The sequence below is a fragment of the Lynx rufus genome, unplaced genomic scaffold (genome assembly GCF_022079265.1).
Source record: "Lynx rufus isolate CCGP_SWC_20201006 ecotype Redwood Valley unplaced genomic scaffold, mLynRuf1.p SCAF_48, whole genome shotgun sequence".
NCBI classification, from domain to species: Eukaryota; Metazoa; Chordata; class Mammalia; order Carnivora; family Felidae; genus Lynx; species Lynx rufus.
Window position 1 is genome coordinate 259,489 of NW_025814865.1, and position 18,321 is coordinate 277,809.

An 18,321-nucleotide genomic window follows, 5' to 3' on the forward strand; every position below is an offset into this window, starting at 1 on the left:
ATGGAAGAGGATGATGTGCAGCACGAGGAAGAGGAGGATCACGAGCCAAAGGAGCAGGGGCAGCTGGAGGAGGGAGTTGAGGAGGACGAGAGCAGAGGGAAGAAGAGGAGGTCAAAAGTCAGAGGTAGGGCAGGAAGGGCAGTAGCAGGAGAGGACCTGGGGAAGGAGGAAGATGCCTAGGAGGAAGAGTTGGAGGAGGAGGTGGAGGATCAGATGGAGGAAGACGACTGGGAGGAGTTACCGGAGGAGGAGGAGGAAGAGTGAATGATGGGGTGCAGGCGAGGGAAGAAGTGGAGGAGGAGTAAGTCCAGGACGAGCAAGAGGAGGAGCACGAGTCAAAGAGCAGGAGCAGCTGGGGGAGGAAATTGAGGAGGACGTGAGCAGAGGGAGAAGAAGAGGAGGAGAAAAGGTAGAGCCAGGGCTGGAAGAGCAGTAGCTGAAGAGGGGGAGCAGAAGGGTGAAGAGGCCGAGGCTCAGACTTCCAATACTATGTTGAATAACAGTGGAGAGGGTGGACATTCCTGTCTCGTTCGTGACTTGAGCTGAGAGCTTTTGCTCACTGAGATGATAGTAACGTCGGGTCGTCCATACATGGCTTTATGATCTCGATGGGTGCTCCTTCCATCCCTGCTCTCTTGAGGGTTTTTACCAGGAAAGGATGCTGTATTTTGTCAAACACTCTGTCTGCATCGATTGAGAGGATCCTGTGGTTCTCGTCCTTTCTTTTATTGATGTGATGAATCCCGTTAATTGTTTCGTGGATGTTGAACCAGCCCTGCATCCCAGGTACAAATCCCACTGGGTCGTGGTGAATAACATTTTAATGTGTTGTTGGATCCGAGTGTCTCATATCTGGTTGAGGAGTTTTGCATCCATGTGCATCAGGGAAATTGGTCTATACTTCTCCTTTTTAGTGGGGTCTCTTTCTGGTTTTGGCATCAAGGTAACGCTGGCTTCATAGAAAGAGTTTGGAAGTTTTCCTTCCATTTCTATTTTGGGAACAGCTGCAAGAGAATAAGTGTTACCTCTTCCTGAAATGTTTGCTGGCACTCCCCTGGAAAGCCATCTGGCCCTGCAGTCTTCTTCCTTCGGCAGGTCTTTGATTAGCAGTTTGATTTCTTTACTGGCTATGGGTCTGTTCAAATTTGGCTCTTCTTCCTCTTTCAGCTTTGGTAGTGTGTATGTTTCTAGGAATTTGTCCATTTCTCCCACATTGCCCATTGTATTGGCAAATAATTGCTCCTGAAGTTCTCTTATTATTTTTTTTTTATTTTTTAAATTTTTTTTTCAACGTGTATTTATTTTTGGGACAGAGAGAGACAGAGCATGAACAGGGGAGGGGCAGAGAGAGAGGGAGACACAGAATCAGAAACAGGCTCCAGGCTCTGAGCCATCAGCCCAGAGCCTGACGCGGGGCTCGAACTCACGCACCGCGAGATCGTGACCTGGCTGAAGTCGGACGCTTAACCGACTGCGCCACCCAGGCGCCCCAAGTTCTCTTATTATTGTTTGCCTTTCTGCTGTGTTTCTTGTGATCGCTCCTCTTTCATTCTTGAGTTTATTAATTTGGGCCCTTTCCTTTTCCTCTTTCACCAAACTGATGACTGGCTTATCAATTTTGTTAATTCCTTCAAAGAAGCAGCTTCTGGGCTCATTGATCTGTTCTCCTATTTTGGTTTGTTTGTTTGTTTGTTTGTTTGTTTGAGGTTGTGTGTGTTTTTGTTTTGTTTGACTTTTGGTTTCAATAGCATTAATTTCCGCTCTAATCATTGTTAATTCCTGTCTTCTGAATGTTTTGGGTTTCCTATGGTGTTCTTTTTACAGCCTCCTAAGGCGTCAGGTGAGGTTGTGTCTCTGAGATCTTTCTTTCTTCTTTAGGAAGACCTGACTTGCTAGATAGGTCCTCTTATTCCCGACTCTGGTGCGTCCCAGAGGTTTTGGGTTGTGGTGTTATCCCTGACTCGCATATACTTTTTCATTGACTCCCATATACTTTTCATATCCTCTTTAAGGATATAAAGGTGTTATCATTTCCATATACTTTCTAATTGACTTCCATATACTTTTCATGTCCTCTTTAAGACCCTGGTTAGCCCATTCATTCTTTAGTAGGCTGTCCTTCAGTCTCCCAGTATTTGTTACCTTTCCAAATTGTTTCTTGCAGTTGATTTCGAGTCTCGTCGTGTTGTGGTCTGAAAATATGCACGGTGTGACCTCGATCTCTTTGAACTTCCTTAGGGTTGACTTTTTTCCCCAGGATATGATCTGTAGAGGAGAATGTTCCATGAGCACTGGAGAAGAACGTATATTCTGCTGCTTTATTATGACATGTTCTGAAGATATCTGTGAAGCCCATCTTGTCCAGTGTGTCATTCAAAGCCCCCGTTTGCTTGTTGATTTTTTTGTTTAGATGATCTGTCTATTGCAGCGAGGGGGGTGTTGAAGTCTCCTCCTATGATGGCATTACTAAGAATGAGGTTCCTTATGTTTGTGATTAATTGATTTGTGTATTTGGTTGCTCTCAAATACGCCACATAAATGTTTTCAATTGCTAGGTCTTCTTGGTGGATAGACCCCTTGATTATGACATCATGCCCTTGTGCATCACTTGACACAGTCTTTACATTAAAGTCTAGATTGTCTCATAGAAGTATGGCTGCTTTGGCTTTGTTTTGCTGACCGTTAGCATGACAGATGATTCTCCATCCTCTTATTTTCACTCTGAAGTTGTGTTTACAACTAAAGTGGGTCTCTTGTAAACAGCATATCGATGGAGCTTGTTCTCTCATCCATTCTGTTCCCCTATGTCTTTTGATTGGAGCATTGAGTCCACTGACATTTAAAGTGAGTACTGAAAGGGGCGCCTGGGTGGCGCAGTCGGTTAAGCGTCCGACTTCAGCCAGGTCACGATCTCGCGGTCCGTGAGTTCGAGCCCCGCATCGGGCTCTGGGCTGATGGCTCAGAGCCTGGAGCCTGTTTCCGATTCTGTGTCTCCCTCTCTCTCTGCCCCTCCCCCGTTCATGCTCTGTCTCTCTCTGTCCAAAAAATAAATAAACGTTGAAAAAAAAATAAACTGAGTACTGAAATTTATGAATTTATGGCCATTATCTTCTTTGAAGAGTTGGAGAAAAAAAATCTATATATCTTTATATCTATATCTACATCTACATCTATATATCTATATATCTCTATATATCTAATTATATTTCTACCTATAAATATAAATAAATATAAATAAATAAAAATAGAATTATAAGTATACATATACATATACATATACATAGAGAGATGATAGATGATGATAGATAGATAGATAGATAGATAGATAGATAGATAGATAGATAGATAGATAGATAATCATTTCTCCCCTCTGAGTGTCCCCCCTTAAAATTGCATGCAGGTGTGATTCAGTGGTCACAAACTCCTTTAAGTTTTGTTTGTCTGGGAACCTTTTTCTCTCTCCTAAGTTGAATGACAGCCTTGCTGGATAAAGAATTCTTGGCTGCGTAAGTTTCTAATTCAGCACTGTGAACAAATCCTACCCCCCCCCCCTTTCAGGCCTGCCAAGTTTCTCTGGGTAGGTCTGCTGCAAACCTGATCTATCTTCTCTTGTAGTTTAGGGACTTGTTTCCCCTTGCTGCCTTCATGATTCTCTTTGCCTGAGTACTTTGTGAGCTTGAATATGATATGCCTTGCTGCCTTGCTGAGGGTCAGTTTTTGTTGAATCTAATGGGGGTCCTCGGTGCTTCCTGGATTTCAATGGCTGTGTCTTTCCCCAGGTTAGCAAAATTTTCCACTATGATTTGCTCACATAACCCTGCTGCCCCTATTTCTCTCTCTTCCTCTTCGGGACCCCTGTGATTCTGATGTTGTTCCCTCTGCATGAGTCACTGATTTCTCTAATTGTTCAACCGTGCTCTTTTCCTTAATCTCCCTCGATTTTCCTGCTTCCATATTCTCCATCAGTTTGTCCTCCATATCGCTGATTCTCTGTTCTGTCTCCTCCATGCTTGACACCGCTGCATCCATCCGTCATTGCAGCTCAGTTATATCATTGTTAATTTCATTCTGGCCAGTTTTTACTTCATGGTTTCTCTGCACAAAGGGACTCTAATCTACATTGGACCGCAGCTAGTGTTCTTATCATCGTGCTTCTAAATGCTGCTTCAGACATCTAAATGCTGCTTCAGACATCTTGCTTGTATCTGTGTTGGTTGAATCCCTGGCTCTCGTTGCTTCATGCTCTTTCTTTCTGGGTGAATTCCTTCCTTTTGTCATTTTGAAGGGAGAAAAGGAACTCATGAGGTAGAAAATTCAAATGAAATATTCAAATTATAAAATGTTAAAAGTAAAGAAATTAAAAACACACACGTAAAAAAGGGAATGAATGATGGTAGATTCTAGGCATGTTTCATCTGGGTGTTGAAAGGGGTTTGACACGAGAGAAAAAAAGTGGGAGTGGAGAAAAATTTAGAAAATAACAAATATTACAAAGGGAAATGTTGCGAGAATTTGAAAAATCAAAACACTGAAATAGACTAGAAGGAGAATATGGGAGTAAAACAGAATTTGTGAATATAGACACGAAAGGAAAGAATAATGTAGAAGAATATTAAAGAAAATTGGTAAAATTTCCACCTGCCCAGTCTCCTTCGCCTCTCCGGGCACAGAAGCACCTCCCTTCCTGAGCCTCCTCGCTCTCCAAGTTCACTCCTCCATGCCACGTACCTGTTGAAGTCTGTGGTTCAGGATATGCAGATTGCTGTGCTAATCCTCCCGTCAGTTTCCTGGGTGGGTAGGATGGTTTAGTGTTGGTCTGGCTGTATTTCATGCACACGAGACACTTAAGAAACTTCCATGCTGTCTGCCATCTTGGCTCCTCCCCAAAGAGGTGAGATCTGTAGCACCAGTTCTCCGATATGAGCTATCCCACAGGACAGTTGTGGTCGATGACAAAGCGGAAAAGGACATGCACCAAACAGGGAGGCCACCCTGGAGGGGGAGGCAGAGCACTGGCTCCAGACCCGGGAAGGGGAGGAAGGGGCTCAAATGCTGGAGCCACGCCCACTTCCCTTCCTGCTGATTGTTCCTGAACAGCAGCCAACTGTCTGGGTCTGGTCTGGAGATCCTTCTCCCCAAGGACCCACGGTCAAAGAGTTCAGTGCCCTGCCTCTGCCCCACCTCCACCACAGCCACCGCCAGAGCCACAGCCCCAGCCACAGCCACAACTACTGCAGTGTCCGAAGGGCCACGGGGCCATGGGCGTGCTTCCCAAATGCTGGTGGGCTCCAGAAGGAGGCAGCAGGCATTTAAACACCTTGGGCCTCGACGCTCCACCTGCTGGGCCTAGTCTGGAGCCTCATGTCTCATGTTCCCACTCCGTGTGCTCTATGGCCCCAGCCTGAGGATGGGCTAGGGCCCCAAAGCGAATGAGTCGTGTTCCGGAAAACGCTGAGACTCCTGAGAATACCGGGCCTCCGTTCTGCTGGAAGAGGGCGTTCGAGAGTCCAGGAATCGTGGCAACACCCCTGTCTCAGTCCCAGACAATTTCACCCATTCATACGCATGCACACGCACACGCACAGGCACTGGCACACACACACACACACACACACACACACACACACACACACACACACACACACTCCCCCTCTGTGGCTATCTCTAGTCATGACTTACTCTCCTTCCTCTGCCTCCTTCCATGTCCCTCTGGTGTCTGTCTGTCTCTGAGTCCCTGTGATCATTTTCTTTAGGGAACGCTTTCTCCCTCCCCCAGCTCCGTCTCTCTTTCTCTGTCTCTGTCCTGTCCCTGGACAGTATCAGTGCATCTGGGTTTCCGTGTGCTGTGCATGTCCTTATGGACATAGTAGGCTGCTGATGGCACAGGGCTGCAAGGGAACACACAAAGGAACGCGTAAGTAACGGGGTCAGAGCACATCCAGACCTCCTAAGCCGTGAGTGCCTCCAGGCAGCCCACACAAGCTGGGTATACATGTGAACTGTGAAAGGTCAGTCCCTTGGCCCTTGCCCTGTAGGTTGCAGCCAGCTGGGAGGTACTGACACCCAAGGGAGTCCCCAGTGTTTAGAGGGTGTGAAGAAAGGGCAGGAGCCGAGGAGGCTGGGAACCTAGTCGTGGCTGCTGTTTCTCCACATGCCATGTTCCAATGCCATTGGTACTGTAAGGTTGGTATCAGTTGTGGCTCCCTTTCCTTAGCATCTCAGTGCAAGCTTCCGTGACCCAATGGAATTCCTGAATCTGCCCTAGTTTACAGCCGGGTTTGGGCCCCAGGACAAATGCATGTGTTGTGTGAGGGGGAGAAGCAAGTGTGGGTCGTGGGGAGGCGCTAGCCTCGTGAGTGGGATGTGGCAGAGGGCATGAGTGAGTGCAGAGGTCCAGTAGAGTGTCTGTGAGTGTATTGTGGCTGGCGCCTGTGAGTACTTTTGCCTGAGACCTAGCGTTTGTGCTGGCAGCGCGTGCGTGTGTGTGTCCACGTGCCGCGTGGCCGTGCATCTTTGTGCCTGAGTGAGTGTGTGTAGGCCGTTGGCTAGCGAAGGAGAGAGACTGGGGGCTTTCCTGACTTGGTGGGTAAGGGGGAGGCTCAAGTGCCAAAGTCCAGCGAGTGCAGTCCCTTCGCTCCTGGGATCGACACGGAGCTAGCTGATCACCTTTCGTGACGGGAGGAAAGCCTGGACTTTGCCTGGGCCCGCTCGTCCTGTGTTGCCTTGGCCAGGGGCAAGCTGGGGTTGGGCCTTGCATGGCCCAGTGGAGGAGGACCAAAGTTCCCTGCGAGGAAGTGGGGATTAGTGGAGGGAGGCAGCAGATAGCCTGAGTAAGTCCGGTCCTGCTCCTGGACCGGCCTAGGGGGATCATCGCAAGGCCTTGTGTACCCAGCCAGGGTGTGGGTCTCGGTGAACATCCTCCCGGATGACCCTGCAGAGACAGGCCTGGCTGGTCTAGGGTCCCTTGCGAAGTTGGGGCCCGGCCCCTGGGCCCCAATATTGTGGTAGGTGTTGTTCAAACTGAAAGGCATTGCCTGCTTGTCCCAGGCAGTCCCTGCACCTGGGACCCACACTTGCTCCCACGTTCCTGCCACGGGGTCTTCCAGCGATGCATGGGCGTTTGACCGGCCCCATTTCTCTGGAGGGAGTGAGTTGCATAGGCCAGGTGCACCAGGGTCTGGGCCTGCTTTCCTGTCTTGCCCACCCCCTACATCCTCTGCTGAGGGCAGCTTGAGGGCTCACCACTGGACCTGTTCCTCTCCCTTTCGGGGTAAATGTTTGCCTCTCTGTCTGTCACAGTGGCCACCCCCTCTCAGCCCCCTACCACCTGTTCAGCCTCTCCCCATCCACCTGCGTTTCTATGCATTGCTGTCCCCTGAAGCTGTGGTGTGCTGCCTCGTATATCACAGCCACCCCGGAGCATTTCGGTACCCCGTACGTCTCCTGACGTGGCCCAGCGAGTCTGGAGGAACCTCTTCTGTGTCACGGAAGCAACATGTTGGCCACAGGGCCCGGCACACCAATTTGGCAATCCTAGAAGCCCCCGCCTGCCTGGCAGCCTCCTGGTCCCATGAAGAGGGAGGGGAGCGCTGCATTCCACCAAAGGGAAAAGGCAGCGCATGAGTGTGGTGCCTGGCCAGGCAATGCATCTCGAGCCTCCAATCCTGCAGTGGCTCTGTGTGGGGTGTGTGTGTGTGTGTGTAGCTGCTGCTGTCTGAAGGAGACAGGCAGGGAGTCCACATCACCAGTGCCCTGACAGGGAGGGAGACCACATCATTGCCCTCACTTCACACCCTCTGCAGCTCATTGGTTCCCCAAAGTGGTAATGTGGCTTCGTGTAGACCCTGGGGCGTGTCCCTCACTTGCCTCCCAGAGCTACATCCCCCAGCCCCCTGACACCTTTCGGAGGCCCTTGAAATCATGCTGTCTGTGGCACAGGGGGACAGTGTTTGGAGTCAGCGCCCACGCTCATGGCAGCCTGCCGCCTAAGTGAGTGGTAAAGGAAATGGGACCAGGATGAACAGACATACGGCCAACGAAGGCCTGGGGAGGCTCCCTGTGAGAAGATGGCCAAGCACTGTGGGCGGAAGGGGACCGCTGTCCGTGAGACAGACACAAGCCCCAGGAGTCCCAGGGCCCATGGTCACGGGTCTTTCCTGTGCACTGCCACACACGGGAGGGATGGGCAGCCGATCATGAGGGGGGCGGTGTGTGCTTGCCAGTGTGTCACTTTGCAGGCAACGGGGACAAACGGCAAGAGCAGCGCGCATGCTACGCAGCCTCCCCTAGTGTGGCGTCCTCCCCACGTCACACACCTCTTGTCACCGACCTTCCCTAGCCGGTGCACTGCTAGACTGCTGTCATGACATACATGTCTTCTTGGAGCAAGGATGGACGTAGAGAGTATGCAAAGGAGGCTGAGCAGATGGAAAACCAGGGGGCACAGACAGCAGGCGCACAGCTGAAGTGCGTCTCGCGGACAGCCAAGGTGATCCGCTCAGTGGATTGGTCGGACTCGGGGCACAATGAACAAAGGTGGCGGTGTAAGTGGGAAAAGCGTGGAGGTCCCCCTTTACCCGTGTGTGTAGATAGCCGCGTGCCCAGCGCACCGTGGAATGCAAAGGTCGCTTTCGCGTGGCCAGAAGCCAAACAGGACACCCAGAGGGCACAGAGGGCCGGCTGCAAGCCCCCGGGAGGAGTTGCACTGCGTGGGGCCCAGAGCCTTCCCGCCTAGGCAACAGACGCGCCCCAGTTTCCGGGTGACCTAGGGGGCGGGACCGCCGAAGCCACGCACACCACCCTCCCTATGATTGGTCCTGAAGGCAGTGAAGCAGCCTGGGCGTGGCTTGGAGCTCCCTCAGCCTCAAAGCCGCAGGCGCACCCCTCTCACCACAAAGGCCTCCGAGGCAGGGGCAGCAGAGCGATAGCCACCGCCGAGGCATCCTGGGTACAGCACCGTGCGCATGCGCCCCGTCGACGTTTGGGCTCTGGGAGGAAGGGGGAGCGAGTTGCCAGCCATTGCCCTCCGGGCTCCCCCGACTGGGTCTGGGGAGGGGGGCCGTGCTCTCACCTCCCGCTTCGTCGTCGGTAGGAGCCACCGTTCGTGTCTCGGGCCGGGGCCGCATGTTGCGCGACTCGTGTTTCCGAAACACTGGGGATGCCCGGAGGCCCCATGCCGCCTTCGACCGGGAAGGGGGCGGTCGAGAGACGAGGGCCCATGGGGACACTGGGTCTCCGGCAGGGCCGGAGGTGGCGCAGGCCGAAGGCTTGCAGGCCACCAGCGAACAGCCTGTGCAGCAAGGCCAGGCCCGACCCGAGGGGCAGGTGGGCGGCCCCAGCGAGATATCCGTGCCGCTGGGGCATGACATAGTGGCGGTGGAGGCGCTGTGGGGCCTGGTGGAGCACGAGGTTGAGGTGGCGGCCGCGGAAGAGGACGCGCCTGGGGAAGAGGGGCATGACCAGAGAAAGAAGGGGGAAGAGGACGAGGAGCAGGAGCCGGGGAAGGAGAAGGTCCAGGTTCACGAGGAGGAGGACCTGAAGGACGAGGGGGAGCAGCAGGAACAGAAGAGCAGAAGGAGGAGGAGGAGGAGGAAGCGGGGGAGAGGCAGCAGGAGTAAAAGATTAGAAGGAGGAGGAGAAGCAGAAGCCCAAGCAGAAGGAGGAAGAGCGGAAGGAGGAGGAGTTGGCGGAAATGAAAGGGGAGGAGCAGGAGCACCAGGGTATCCAAGCGGGGGCGGGGGCGGCAGCGGGGGGGGGGCGGCGGCGGCGGCGGCGGGGACCTGGGCCGGGACGGGGGCGGCGTGGGCGGGGGGCGGCGGCGGCGGCGGGGGCGGTGGCGGCGGGGGCGGCGGCGGCGGCAGCAGTGGCAGGGGAAGAGGACCAGGGGGAGGAGCAGGAGGAGGCAGGGAAGGCGTGGGAGCCATTAAAGGGAGAGCAGAATTGCAAACCGAGGAGGAAGAGGAGCAGGAGAAGGGAGCGCTGGAGGAGCAGCAGCAGGGCGAGGAGGAGGTGGAAGGAAAGGAGGACAAGGAGGAGCGGGAGGAGGAGGAACGGAAGCCGCGTGAGCAGGAAGGCCGATGGGTGGAAGAAGCCCTGGAGCTGCAGGTGAAGCAGGATAAGAAGGAGCAGTTCGAGACAGGCCTCCGTCCTTGCCCTTCCCCGCTGGAGGCTCTGGAGGCCCTTCAGATAGAGCTACAGCCCGTGAATAAACAAGCCAGCCGGGAGCACGCTCGACTCAAACTCAGGATGTGGCAGAGGCGGCGGCATCATCTGGAACGGAGAAGTGCCCTCATCCAGGGCATCCGTGGTTTCTGGGCCAAGGCTGTATCCTTCCTGCTGCTGGGGGAGGGTCCAGAGGGGGCTGGGCTTGCACAAGAGGAAGGAAAGGGAGGTGACATTTAGAGGAACCCGGGACAGGGACTGGAGCTAAGCCACGCTCCAGTGGCCGGGAAGGTGCAAACGTGATCCCATCCAGTGGTCCTGGCTCTGCAATGAGTGTGGGAGGAGGGCAGTGCTGGGGTGGTGGAGGCACGTGTGCTGTCCGTGGCACCTGGCACGGAAACAGCGCTGCGAGAGTGGGGAGTGGCGGTGGAGGTCCAGGCCAGGACGGGGAAATGACCGAGGGCTTCTTCCCACGCAAAGCCGCGTGGGGGCACGTGTCTGGGTCCCGCTAAGCCTCCTGCTGCGGGTTAGGCGATGCGAATGCCCTCCGGTCCGGTCGGCGCGAGACCGGATGTGTGCTGTGTGGCTGTGTGGAAGTAAGCGTCCTCAGTGTCCTCATGAGCACACAAGGCTAGGCGTGGATGCGGGCGTCTGGGCGTGCACAGCCTCCTGTGCGTGTGTAGCAGAGCCCTGCGGAATGCGGAGACCCCGTGGGCCTGGATGCAGCCCGTGGGGAGGGCGTGAGGCCCTGGGGGAGGACGCCAGTCCCTGGGGGAGGACGCCAGGATGCTGTCCACACTGGTCCTCTGGGTCGAGCTCTCTCATGCCCAGCACCTGAAGGCTCTTTGACCTGCAGTAGTTTGTGAACCACCCTCAGATGTCAGCCCTGATTAGCAAGCACGATGAAAGCATGCTTCGCCACATGACCAATCTGAAGGTGGGCCTGGGAGTGGGAGGCGGTGTGGGTGGGTGGCTGTGTGGGCAGGGGAGGTGGTGGGGAGAAGTGGTGTGTTCCTTCCTCAGGGGAGGGCGGGTCTCCTGGAACAAGATTTCACATTTCTGCCCCACATTTCTACCACGGCAGGTGGAGGAACACAAGTTTCCCAGGGAATGCCGGAAGATCCTGCTGTTTTTTGGCAAGAACCCCTACTTCCAGAATGAAGTCGTCACGAAGGAGTATGTCCTTGGCCTTGCTGGTAAGTGTCCACTGAATGCATGGGCGGCAGTGGGTGGAGGGTTGAATGTGATTAGTTCTCTGGCGCCTTCTCACATACTCGTCTTCCTGCAGGGTATAGGGCGTCTCATTCCAGTCCCATCCAGTGGTACCCAAGGTACAGACAGGAGGCCTACAGACGCAGGCATGACAACAGCAGCCTCAACTTCTTCAACTGGTTCTCTGACCACAGCGTTGCCGGCTCTAGCAGGATTGCTGAGGTGGGGCCCTGTAACGAGGAAGGGAGGTGATTTTCATGGGTTCCCCCACTGCGTGGGATAGCTACCTGAGGCCTGGCCTGTCTCCCCTACCAGATAATCATAGAGGATCTTTGGCGCAATCCCCTGCCGTATTTCAAGGTGGAGGAGGCCCCAGGAGAGAGCACTGAGAGGGAAAGAGGTGAGCAGCCAAGGGTGTGGGCACTGAAATGTGTGCCGTGGGGCCCATGGCACAATTCTCTTCTGCACGGAGGCACCGAGACTCACAGTGGCACAGGAGGTGACGCCAGGTCAAAAGGGCATCGGCCTGAGACAGGGAGTCTTAAGACGTAACGTGTCAAAGAGGCTTTGCCCCTTTGGGGAGGCTGAAGGTGGGCAGTGGGCTAGACAACAAGAATGAGCAGAGCGGGACATCCCAAGCTGGCTCATCAGATAGCACGGTGACAACTGTCATTCCAGGACCATGAGCCCCACCCTCAGGCCTCCTGCCACCAACTGACATGTTGTCTGGCTTCTGGAGCCACTTGTCAGCTTTGGCACAGCTTATCACACCCTCCCATTCTACCTTCCGTTTGGAAACATTCAAGCAACCTTAAACAGGGCCCAGATGAGACTCTCACCTGTCCTGTGTGTGTGTGTGTGTGTGTGTGTGTGTGTGTGTGTGTGTGTGTGTATCGATGTGGGTGTGGGTGTGTCTGTGTGCCTCTGTCTGTGTGTACCCGTATATCCCAGGGATATGCACGATCTTGAGAAGACTATGAAGGAGCATCGCACTTCACGGACCCCAGTGGAAACCCTTCCGATGCTCACCGATGGTCCACAAGATTCTCCTGCCCGTGAAAGAAGGACAAGGCTGGTGGTGACACGTGGCGCAGGGTTTTGAAGAAAGACATTGGAAGAAGTACATTTGAAGAATATACATTTGAAGAAATATAGAATGGGAGATACACAGCATGAAGTGTTTGTGTGTGTTTTCTGCTCAGGTACGCTCTGGGGCGTGTCCATGTATACATGCGGCTGTCCAGAGGTGTAAGTGTTCTGTGCCTGCACATTGCAGTTCCCAGGAAGGGCGGGACGTAGGACATTGTCCGTAGGGATGGGTCACACATTGGGATTGCGTGTGAGGTCAGTAAGATTGAACCAATGGGGAGTTGAGTGAGGGAGGACAGGGCACAAACCTGAGAGAAAGGCCAGCGCCCAGGTTCATATCTTTCCTGTGAAAATGAGGAAGTTCAAGGAAATGCAGAGGCCAGCACAGGCCAGGGATGTCCAATACTCAGGGTTTGGGGATGTCCATGATGGTGCCCCCAGAATCCCGCATGGTGACATCCTCAGTCATGTTGACTGAACCGCCACACAGGGAGGAATTCCCAGGGTTGAATACCCTCTGGTTTTCAGATGTCTACGAATGCAGACTGTCTCGTGGACAAGGTCAGGATCTCAGGAGCAGCCATACATATTTGAGGGATTGTGAGCAGGCTGTCGGATTGGTGGTGTCCAGGGGAGGGAACCGAGGGACCAGAGGGAGAGTGGGAGGGTAAGACCGATGAAGTTCTGCTTCAGGCAGAGTTGACAGGGAGAACGTACACACTGCAGAGGAAACAGCCCACTACAGTCTCACGCAACTCCAAAATCACAGCCAACTTTCCTGGTTCCACTTCCTGAAGCTGAGCCTCCCACCCTCTGCTTCACTTACTCTCACATATTGACACACACACACACACACACACACACACACACACACAAGACTCCTGAAGGAGTCCTAGTACGGATGCCCTTGTGTGACCTTTGCTGTTTCTGAAATGACCTCAGGTTACGACTGGGGGGCCCAGATTGCAAGCCAACAGAGGGGAGGGTCGCGGGGAGGTGGGGCTCTTAAAGGCCACGGACACGCCATCCTCTCCCGTGTGCCCGCTTCCCTCTCATCATCAGCCGTGATGAGTCTGGTGCTGCTCTTCCTCTGGGTCCACAGTCTTCTGCCGTGTGTCCAACACGCCATGTGAGACTTGTGAGAAGACTCCCAAGGGCAAACACCAGCAGGCGCTCAGAGAGGTCGCCTCGTCCCAGGCAGCCTGCGTTCCTTGGCCCGAGTGCCTGGACAAAGGCTGCCTCGGCCACATAGGGAACGATGGACTTGTGCAGCCTTAGCATTCTGTGCAGAGGTCCCGGGCAGGCCTGGAGCTTAGAAAGGACTGGGACGAGCCTCACCTGGGAAGAGGCGAGTGCTGGGGTACTCCTTACACAGCAGATGGCTGCTTGCCAGAGATGTCTGTGCTAGGGATGGGGCAAAGGCTCCACCGTGCTAGCAGGGCAATAGACAGAGTTCAGCCCTGTCCATCGCAGGCTCTTCTCTATCCCCAAGTTGCACGGCCCCCAGCACAGCGTGCCTGAGACTGACATCCCCACACTAATCTTCCCGTCTCCCAAGCTGCCCAAGCCCCCCAGGATCCCCACTGCACAGCTCTGCAGTACAAGAGCCTTCTCTGCAGTGGCTCTATTCCGGAGAAGGCGTTGGCAGTCCCAATGCATGGAGGCTTCTTGCCCCTACCAGTATGCAGACAACATGGTCAGCGGGGTGTCAGCACGCTGTGGAGTTGGGGATCTGTACGCCCAAGCCTTACCTCTTCCAGGGCGGAGGCTGTCGCACTCTCTAGAAGGGAAGGCAGGTCTTTCTCTCGCTGCTGTCTGCACACTGGCTGGAGAAGCACGTCTTCTCAGCTGCTTGATGTGTAAACGTCGGGGTACCCTGGAAAAGCTCCCTGTGCTGGCCCGTGTCTTTGGGTGTGAACATCCAAAGAAAGTATGGCCCATGATTCTGCAGTGGGAACACGGCCTCAGTGGTCACGGGGCCGGGCCCTTTGGGGCATCGTTCTGCACAAGCAGGCCGTTACTTGATAGGTCTTGCCCAGCAGGAACACTTTACGGGACAGGGGAACACAGGGTCCCCCACATGTTCATATCTGCCGCCAATACCTGCTGAGGGGCCAGGGTGACTTTTCCGCCCGGCCTGTCCCAAAGAGAAGGTACGGGCAAGGTGTGGGTGTGGAATGCGCTCACGGCCCCCAGAGCCGAACCCTCAAGTGTGGACACTTGTGTCCAGGGACCGTGGTCAGAGGCCTGGGTGCTCTGTGTCCGACGGATTACAGCCCTCATGCCGCACACCCTGCAGCCCCGGGTGTCCTCCCGTCGCCGCAGCACTCCCTGGGGAGCCCCAGGGTCCAGGAGCTGCTAAACCCCCTGCACAACTCTATGTGCTGCCTAGCGGCCTCTTCCACCACAACACCAGCGTGTGTGGGCTCCAGAGTGCTGTCCCTCGACGGGACACCCTCGGCAATTCAGGAGCCTTCTGACTTCCATGTCTCTGAACCACACGTGTCTCTCATTGGCCTGTCGGGATCGTCCTGTTGTTCTCTGTGTCCGGGAAATGTTTTGCCTTGCCTGTGCTCCTCTGTCTCCCTGAGTGAGCCCTGGCGTGTCTGGGTCCTTCCCTGGCTTTGCCTGTGCCAACGCCTCTCTGGTGATGCCTCCTTGCCTGGCCCAAGTGGGCACAGCTGTACCCGTGTAACCGCCTTCGTCTCTGCACACCTGCGTGTTGTGTCAGCTGCGCCTCTGCTGGCCTGTCTTGTCTTTGGTGTATGCTCCTGCGCTTGAGTGGGTTTCCCTCTGAATTCAACCCCTTTCTTCCACTGACAGATCCAATTGCTGTCCTGCTGTCAGGGGGAGGGGCTTCTGCGTGGTCTCTGATATGTTCCCGGAGCCAGAAATCCTTCCGTGCCCGTAGGACCTTCGTCAGAGGATTGGCCATGTACTCACTGCCAGCCAGGTAATGTCCCCAAACGCAGGTGCCTTGCTGTGAGCATTAAGTCGCGCCTCTATTTTCCGTCCTTCTGTTTCCAAACCCTTTGGACCCTAGGGGCTCAAACGTCACTGGCTTGCACGTTGCAGGTGCAGGCGTGAAGTGTGAAAAGCGGTCTAGCAACGTTTTCCCACTTACTCTTTTGCCATGTGGCATGTTCCTGGCTGGGAGAGACTTCCCCCTGCCAGCGTGTGTCTCGTTTCCGTGTGCCTCCTGTGTGTTCTGGTCCCTCATTGGTCCCTTACTTCCTACCTGGGAGTCTGATTCATGTTTGCGGGAACCGTGCAGACACCTTTGACTGCAGGGTACTGAGCTCAGCTTAGTCCACCAGGACTAGTGCGTGACTGAGGTACACAACGGGCAGTCACGGAGGTGCCCGTATCCTTCACGTGCAAGCGCCCCGTCCAGCCCCCTTCACCGGGACATTTCTCAGCAAACCCTCTATGTTTGTGGTGAGAGCACTTAGCTCTGAGAAACCTGACGAGGCGGTGAAGCGTTGCTTACGGCTGCCCTGTGCAAGTGAGATCTCCAGAACTCATGCACATGGCATGACCGCCTCTTCACACCCTAGGCCCGACACCTCCTCATCGCACCCTCCCCTGCTTAACACCACTCCACTCTCTGGTGGACTGCATGCCTTTAACTCCTTTTAGTCTCCTCAGGAGCCCATCAAGCAGGGGTCAGCACCACTGTGTTTCTGTCAGGCGTTGGCCTCTTTCAGGGAGCCCAGTGCTTTCTGCACTGATGCTCAATGCACCCGCTGAAGGGTGAGCCACACTAAGCCCGACGGCGGACCCTTTGGCCCTACGTTTCCCACATATGTGCCCGGTGGCAGAGGTGCACAAGGAGCCCGCCTGCATGCGTCTCCCGGGTCCTCCACAGGGTACAAAGTACCGCCCCAGGGGGCTGAGCCGCATCACATGGGCATAGCTCTGCTTGCACGTGTTAGCCTTTCATATCATACGGGCAGCCCAGACTCAGAAATCCAGCTACCTGCTTACAAGTATCCAGCCCTCGTGCTTGTGCAGACCCTCGGTGTCTGTACAGACATTTGAGTCACGGTCTCGTGACCCGTCAATACAGCTGGACGGTCTGTCCTTACCTTACAGCCTGGGATGCGGTTCTCACTCATTGTCCTCCCCTCGGGTGCGAGTTTCCTCCATCACTGTGGTGGAATGTAACCTTTATCACCATACGTTGGCTTGAAATTACTGGGCGGATCACCTGTCTGCGTCCGGGGATGCGAAGGAGACCTTGGCTCTTTTGCTCACGGTGCACCCTTTCTCTGTGATGAGTCGCTCTGGATGAGAAGCTTGCCAGAGGCGAGGGGCCTCAGAGTGGAGCACATTTCCTGGGCATCTGTGAGAACCTCGTTGGTTCCACTCGGAAAGCATTGACTTTCACGGATGTGCAGCCTCTGCTTTTCCCTGCATTTGCCGAGCTTGGGGACGTGATTTCTTCCCGCACGTGCTGTCCCTAGGTCTCTGCGGTCTCTTTCCGGCAGTCCCGTTTCCTGTCTGCTGCTGGTCAGTACAGGGCCTCCAGCAGCCCTGTGGGGATCGGGTCCTTGCTTTCCTCCCTGCGGTGGCCTCTTCCTCACCCAGAATGGCCTCACTGCAGCTTCCTTCTAGTTCAGGGATCGTTTCAGACTGCCCTTAAGGTCCAGGTGGGAACGGTGCCGTTTGTGCTGAGGGCTGACCACTGTACAGCATTCGTCTCTGTGGAAATTGCACAGGTGAACTTCACCAGGTGAATGTGCACACTGCAGTTGCCCTGTCGTCAGAGTCAGCCCACCTGTCTCCGCCTCGCCTGCCCCTGCTCTCCTTCCTCCTACCCTCCCCTTGCCTCCCCCTCCCTTGTCTTCTTCCTGTCCCTCCCTCCCACTTTCCTTCCAGCTCTCTTTGTCTTCGTCTCCCTCCTCTCCCTCACTAATGCCTCCCCCTGTCTCCGCCTGTCTTCCTTGTAATAGGTGCCCCTCTGTCTCTTCTTGTCTTGCTCCTCCTCCCTGTCTCTCCCGCCAGTCTCCCTGTGACTCTCCCTCTCCAGGCCGGTCTTCCCCCCCACTCGTCCTTCCTTCATCTGCTTGCATGTGTGTCTCTCTCTCTCCCTCTATATCTCTGTCTCCCTGCGTGTCTGTTTCTCGCTGTCTCTCTCAGTGGACATTCTGTGTCTGGGTGCACGCTTCTTCAGAATTCTCGTTGGCACCTGGGAAACGTGGAGGGAACTCGTCTGCTTTCGTGTGTACTAGTGACAGCAGGCACGGGGCTTTCTCAGAGACAGACACAGACAAGTTTGTAATTCTCGGTGAGGGGCCCCTAAGCGCCCTGCTTGGAGTCGTCCTCCTTTTAGTGGAAGGTTAGATTTCCGGACCGGAGGAAACTGCTAAATCCTACTACCCCATCTCCCTGGTGCTCTGTACGGAGATCAGCAGGGCACCAGTGGCAGATGGGGCTCTGGGGGTTGTTGTTTGCTCTGAATTGCAGTGCAGTGAATTCTGCTGAGCTGCTTTCTTGCAAGGACACGGCCGTGGGGTATGTCTAGGGTGGGTGTCACTGGTTCTGGGTGGGCGCCCACCTTACCGCCGCCCTCAGCCTGATGGCCAAGGAGGAGAAACCGTGCGGACGGGCATGTGGCGCCGGTAGGCGCGACACCTAAGGACTTCTCCAGGCCTTGCCCCAGCTTCATGAAACAGGGGCAAGGGGACGGAGCAGACAGTGGCTCACGCTGCGGACGTTCCTGTGCTGAGTGCTCTGGTGCCCGTAGTGAGGCCTCTGGGGAAAGGGTGTACAAGCGAACACAGACTGTGTGACACCGGGGACCTCGCGAGTCAGGCCTGGAAGGTGACAGCGCTGAAGAGGACATGCGGCAAAACG

General features: G+C 54.9%; 1 protein-coding gene across 1 annotated transcript; it reads left to right on the top strand.

The window, feature by feature from the left end:
- LOC124525786 (testis-specific Y-encoded protein 2-like) lies at positions 1-12,435 on the top strand. The gene is made up of 9 exons (XM_047098369.1): positions 1-124; positions 7,939-7,989; positions 9,092-9,516; positions 9,877-10,323; positions 11,021-11,098; positions 11,246-11,357; positions 11,450-11,595; positions 11,689-11,773; positions 12,325-12,435. Exons 1-9 carry the CDS (start codon positions 1-3, stop codon positions 12,351-12,353), a joined length of 1,497 nt encoding a protein of 498 aa, XP_046954325.1. The 3' UTR covers positions 12,354-12,435.
- Positions 12,436-18,321: the final 5,886 nt, after the last annotated feature.